Here is a 6661-nt window from a genome sequence, read left to right as displayed (position 1 = left end):
TTTAACTCCGATTCTGATACCAACACAACATAGGAAAAATTAGAGTTTCAACTTTCAGCCGATAGAGAAGAAAGCATAAAATTAAAATAAGTATGTATCAAATAAAAGTGCTTAAAAGAAAGAGAATGATACAGGAGGCGAGATAGGAAGAAATTTCTGGTGATGACTTTACAGAAATTGAGATGGCAATAGAAATAGGAAATACTATTATACTATGCAGTTAATGGAGCTTCGTGATTTATATTCCATGCGGCTGATGTGCTTGAAGATAAGGTTTTGAGAGTTATATTATGCAGTTAATGTGTTTGTATGAACAGAAATAGCTTGAATTAATATTGAGACAACACAGAACTTTTGTTGTTTATGTTTCGTTCGCCTAACCTATTTGGGTAAATGCCTTAATGATGATTGTGGTGTTTGAAAGATGCACAGAAACTCAGCCTGAAATGTAATCGAATATTTATCGGAAAGCAGAGACTGCAGAAAACTTTCCACAAAATCGACCTACATATAAAGTAGGTATTATACCGGAGGCTTGTATTCAATAGGACGAGAATAGAGAGCACTACAGAGCCTCTCACGTAGATCCCTTCCACCTTCAAGTCCCCGCACACTTTGTGAAGCTTGCTCGATACTCTTTCTTTGGAGTTAAAATTTTAAGTGGGTAGTTTAGTCACTTCATAAATATTGTGAAGGAAATAATAAGAAAAAATAAGAGAAAAACAAGAAAAAGGCAAAAAACCCTTATTCTGAAAAATTCGCATGTCTCGATCCCATATTCCGAACGGTCAGCGAATTGAATCCTTAATTTCGAAAGGTCAGCGAAATTAATCCCTTTTTCCGAAATCTCTCATTTTTAATTCTAAACTAAAATTCAACAATTTTTTGTGCTTTAACAATTTGTACGTGAGTAAAACTTGCAATAGGAAAGTCTGTTTGATGACATGTTGATGAAATCATGGATCACGCGAAATCTAGGACAATCATTGATACAAAGTATATTAAATATATATTCATAATAAATTTGGACTCAGGAATAAATACTACCCTCGGAATAAATACTACTCTCGTACTTGGAAAATAGAACCTTTTGAAACGATACGAATTGTAATGTACAATTGGTAAAATAAAATAGAAGAAAAGAAAAAAAAATAGAATAGTGTTATTCAATTATGAGATCCACTAATTTCTATTTTTATGAGACGGGATTGGCATGTAATATTGAAAGATGTTCGACTTACGTGTATTTATGGGCTTTTGAGTTTCTTCTTATATAATCACGATAAAAGTTAAACAGTATCTTATAAATATGGGCCTAGGCCCATTTATTTAACTGTTATTCACTTAAAGCAATCTTCAAATAGGCCTACGCCCGTGTATATGAGCTATGCTCATAAATTGTCAAAAGTCCATTTTGATTCCAAATTCTTGGTTAGCCTATTCGATTTGTACTAATCTCAGTTTTAAATGATATTATCCAACTATTTATTTCAATTCTTTTTACATTCATGATAATATACTACTCCTACTATAGTTTATTTATTATTAATTAGTTATTTTCAAAAATTAATTAAATTGGTTTGATAAGTTAATCAAATACTATGTTGGAAACACAAAAAATTGAAAATAAATATATAATAGTATTGAGAACAATTTAAAAATATATATATAATGCTGTGACATTAATAGATACTGAAAAAAAATAAAAAATTGAAATAAATTCAAAAAATATAATATTTAGAATCAATTTTACAAGAAATATAACGTAGGTGATTTTTTTCTAAGTAAAGAAAGCAGGCTAAGCCCTCAATAGTCAATTTTAACGGGCTAATTGTGTCAAGATTGAGTTGACCATTAAAATTTATTGACCTCATTACCTTTTGAGATAATATGAATCAATTCATAAATCATAATGCCGAGGATGATAAGACGATACAAATCATAATAATTTAAATAGAAATAGACATAATCATATACTCCGTTTCAGATGAAAAAAAAAATTAATCTTTAAAATATTATTGACCTTCTACTGAATTTACATCTTTCTTCAATATTTGTATCAATTACTAGTGTAAAAAAAATAACTCAATGCTTTCTAATAGATAGTCATTTTGTCTTCAATTAATACTTTCAATTTTATTTTTGGTTAGTAATGTAACGCCGTGAATATCGGAAAACATTGCTTGATTATAAGACAAATTCTCTAAAAAAAAGAAATACTCCATTAAATATAATTTTTGTTAGAAATACTCTCTAAATACACACACAGTTTATCAAAATTTAGAATTTAAAAGGTAGGAATCCGAATTGTACTATTTTAATAAATGCGTACCTACTTTTATATTTACTGTATGGAGTAATATAACTCTAGTACGAAATTTATCATCTCGGATACATTGCATATTGAAATACTTAATTTTCGACTCAAGTAATTTTTAATAGTAATAAAGATAATAAAAGCCAATAGACAACTTTCTAATTTCGCTATTTTGAATTCCTTTATAAAATTTATTATGTCATTGAAGCAGACTGCACATGATTAATTAACATGTACAATAAGACAGCTTTTTTTATTTAGGAGTACAATAACACCATTTTGGGTAGCTGTTTACTTGCCACTTTAGGAAAATTTTAATAATGACAAAATTATGTAATATTTGTACGACTAAATATGACTTCCCGGTAATACCATCCGGATAAATTATAAATACAATGTGCGTTATAATAAGTCTGGGTAAAAAAAGTGGATACAATCATTTACAAATGGGGCAATTAGGTTGACCATTGGGTGTTGCTTTAACTATAATCAACATGTACTCTTTGGTTTTGCATTTCATTAAATATAGAAAATAGCATTAATTATAAACTAAGGTGTGGTTTGACTGGTATGTGAATTGTCATCTTTTTATTAAATAGCCATGCATTTGATCACTTTCTTTGTGTATAAAATAACCTTAAATCTTTGGCCTAATTATCTACACTTTGAGGTGTCTTGCACAAGAAATATATATCATCTGATAGTAAAAAAATATTCGACAAATAATTGCTAAATATTTCATGAATTTCGACTGGATTATTATAATTTTCGACATGTTTCGTATTGTAGCAACAATGATCTACTATAGCAAAATACTCCCTCCGTTTTTTTATAGTTGAGTCATTTTCATATATGGTAATTTTTTTCTTTTTCTTACTTTACTCTCTCTTACTTTATTCTCTCTACTTTATTCACTTTAGACTTTATTCTCTCTAACTTTTTTATCTATTTATTTAACACATCCATCATTCATTTTTAAAACTTCGTGGCGAAAAGTTCCGCCTCAACTATGAAGAAACGAAGGGAGTACACACTTCAATTTTTACGAACAAAAAAAAATACGACATCAGTTTTTTTGTACTACTAGCTCAATTAAAATACTATGATACTGTACTATTTCGATACAATGTAAAACAGTGGTAATCACTACTACATTTATTTTTGTGAATTTTCATCAATTGACCTAGGTTGTACAATATTAAACTACTCTGACGGTACTCACAATTTATTAAGGTTCAAGAATATTTGTAGAAATTTTGAAAGTTCAAATTTGCTCATTTTATATATACAGACAAAAATGAAAAGAAAAAATAAAATATGTAACATAATAGGGTCCCTTTCTTAAACCTATAAAGTTTTGGAAGTTTTAATAGCAAATGATTATATTTTGGATCAAATTCGCTTTTTTGTTTCGAATTTGTGGACCACAAATTAATATTCTTATAAAAATTACACAGACTTTACATATACTGAAAATCAACTACAGCAGGAAAGTATCTAGTGGGTGAAGGTGTACAAGTCGCATATATCACCGCATAATTATTCAAAAAATGCTTAGGCTTTTCCAATACATAAACAACTAAGCTTTACAATTGGATCATTTATTAACTACATAATGTTAAAATCTTTTCATATATAATTGGGATTGTAATCATTTTTATTGACTATAATAATTAAAATCTAGTTTATTAGACTGATACTTTTGTTTATTCGAAAAAAATTATGACTGCATGGTAAGCATATATTCATAATTGGTATGCATGTTCATGCTGAATAAGTGATCTTATAACTATTTATATAGTTAATTTCATTAAGCTCTATTTATATAATGTTAGTGAAACTATATGTGCCTTATGCTTCTTCTTCGAATCGCTTCAAACTCTATATATATGTCTGAAATTATTTAATTAAATGAGTTTAAAATAGGTTGAACAATAAATAAGCTAGAACTGAAATAACTAAATGAATTCTCTTGAACATGATATCTACGGATTCAAATCACATATTACTAAAATTTAAGTCAATCATTGTCTTAATATGATCTACTACATCTTATCTTCTAGCTTAATCACGGCATCTCAGCTTGAATATTACTTGAGCAAGAGTGGAAAAATAAAACCAATTTGGTGGCTTAATTCGCTTGACGCCTCAAATTAAAAAGAGGAATGCAGTGGAAATAAATGGATGGGATTAAAACTTGTTCCAATAAATGCACAGAGTTCGAAATTCTACCAATAACACAGGCAATGAATGCGGTGCAGAAGGCTTCAGGTTTTTCTGCAAAATGAAAACGAAAAGGTGGTTTGGGGAAATTGATTGCTGAAAAGTGAAAACTAACACAAGTTGGCTCTAACTCACAAGTAGAATATTTCAATAAAAATAATCAACAAACTCAACCCCTTCAATTCTTGAACCAGACTACATACACACACAAACACATCTTGTTCATATGTATCCTAATTAAATCAGCCAAAATCATTCCAGAACAAACACCAATTAATCCAAAATGTACAAGAAATTAAAGGAAATTGAGAAATAGTACAATAGAAAACCCTAATTGAAGTTTAGATTAGTAGTGAAACAGCTAATTAATGGTTTTGCACTAGAGCAAGCATGCACCCTAAAATTAAGTTACAAAATCATGCCATAAATAGCAAAAGATACATAAAATAGCAAGAATTAATTCACAGAACTAATGAAAAAGGCCGACACGAGGAATCCGGGGCAAGCTATACTAGGTTTTCTTACCAAGAGTGTGCTTGTTGTTGTGCATCCACACCTTAAGCACGTGCCTCTTGATGCCCTCCTCGCCGCAGAATTGTTGCACTATTTCCTCATCCTGCTTCTGGATTTTCCAGTCCAGCCGCTCCGCCAAGCTCAGCATCCTCTCCTTCTGCTCCGCCGTGAATTTCGTCCGGAACCGCTTCTTCGCCCCGCTGCTCCCGGGCCCGGAGTAGTAATCCTCCAACATCTCGTCCCCGTGGCCGCCCCCTGAGGTCGAGGGCAGCGCCAGGGCTGCCCTCTTGGGGGGCGGCCGCATTTGCAAGTAGCCGCTACTTCTGTAGCCCATCGGGTGGGCCAGAAGTAGCGGCTGCTGCGGGCTCCCGAACCCCACGCGGCGGTGGAAGTTGCGGTGGCAGCCGCAGGCGGCGCACTTGAGGGAGTCGTCGTCGGCGGCTGCGGGGAGGAATTCTCCGCAGCCGTCGATGGCGTGGGCGCCGATGCCCACGGCTTGGTTCTTCAGGCACTCCTTGTAGCGGACCGGGCTCGGGAGGACTGATAATTCAGTGTTGTATCCTAACTCTTGCTCCTCTTCTTGATCTTCATACTCCATTAGTTTTTGCTTAAATTTTGCAACTTAATTAATATTGTATCGCCTATATATATAGTACTAATACACTATTTTTTGTGCCCTAGGAGTAAGTCACCGGTTACCTATACCTTGGGTTTAATTTTGTCTTAATTTACTTTGTGGTTTGGGGTATTAGTTTAGGGTGTGGTCAATTGGATAAGATAATGTCATTGTGGACAAAATTATTCTTCCAAGGGATATATGCCATCCTATACTTGTTTTGGGGGTGTTTTATTCAAATGATTATTAAATTGATATTTCTAACGTCTGATCAAGAGTTACAGAAATGACTTACTCGCTCCTTAAAGGTCTTATGTATAGATGAAACATAATAATTGCTACACACGTAGTAAAGAGGGATGACACCATACATACAATTAAGAGCGAGAGAAAAAGATTCATATCGACTTGGATACGCTCTAGTATTATGTAGAAATGAGTCACTAACTCATCTTTTAATCCAATAGAAATACATGAATGAGGGTTTTCAACAAGAATTTCATCTAATTACTAAAATTATTTGTTAAATTATTTCATAGCATAGCATTGAATAGGAGATATGGTGTCTGGGGTGTTCCATTGGAGTTATTTATTTCTTTTCTTCCACAATTAATTTCTGGGATAGTTGAATTTAATACGCAAGAATAAATACAAAATGCTACTCCTATTCATTATGTGCCACGCAGTTTTTCTTATAAGTCAGAGGTTACCCAAACATCTCTTTTTGGTGTGTTTTCCGCACACACTATTAATTCTTTTAACCAAAATTAATCTTCATATATCTATGGTTCTTGACCTGGTACAGCCTGTCAAGTGTTAGTGAATGTGTTCACCCAATTTTCACCTTAGGTGAAAAAATATTGCTTATCAGTGACAGTACATTTATGGTCCTCAAAATCACTATTTTCTAGGTATTTTATATTATTATATTATCGTAACCGCTTAATATGGATAATAAACAAAGGACAATATAGAAAATACTAGTGAGGAAA

General features: G+C 32.2%; 1 protein-coding gene across 2 annotated transcripts; it reads right to left on the bottom strand.

Annotated features, from left to right (window-relative positions):
- Positions 1 to 4363: 4363 nt before the first annotated feature.
- Positions 4364 to 5725, bottom strand: LOC125218632 (zinc-finger homeodomain protein 1-like). Of its 2 annotated transcripts, XM_048120350.2 has the most exons (2): positions 5066 to 5725; positions 4364 to 4594 (listed from the first exon to the last, which is right to left on the bottom strand). In XM_048120350.2, the coding sequence occupies exons 1-2, from the start codon at positions 5649 to 5651 to the stop codon at positions 4449 to 4451; spliced, it is 732 nt and encodes a 243-aa protein (XP_047976307.1). In that variant the 5' UTR covers positions 5652 to 5725; the 3' UTR covers positions 4364 to 4448. The 2 variants fall into 2 exon arrangements, with proteins under 2 accessions (XP_047976307.1, XP_047976314.1); XM_048120357.2 differs by lacking the exon at positions 4364 to 4594 and having other exon boundaries at positions 4775 to 5706.
- Between the last annotated feature and the right edge of the window lie 936 nt (positions 5726 to 6661).

This window comes from Salvia hispanica, chromosome 2 (genome assembly GCF_029641045.1).
Source record: "Salvia hispanica isolate PSC_SH4W2 chromosome 2, Shi_PSC_v1, whole genome shotgun sequence".
Classification (NCBI taxonomy): Eukaryota; Viridiplantae; Streptophyta; class Magnoliopsida; order Lamiales; family Lamiaceae; genus Salvia; species Salvia hispanica.
The sequence above is the reverse complement of the archived record's forward strand: the minus strand, read 5'-3'. Positions and strand labels throughout refer to the sequence as shown.

Bases quoted from the DNA above. Each gene is read 5' to 3' on its own strand.
- LOC125218632 (XM_048120350.2), bottom strand. From the start codon at position 5,651: ATGGAGTATGAAGATCAAGAAGAGGAGCAAGAGTTAGGATACAACACT. The intron at 4,595-5,065 runs GTAAGAAAACCT...TTCATTTTGCAG, and splicing joins CAACAACAAGCACACTCTTG to AAAAACCTGAAGCCTTCTGC.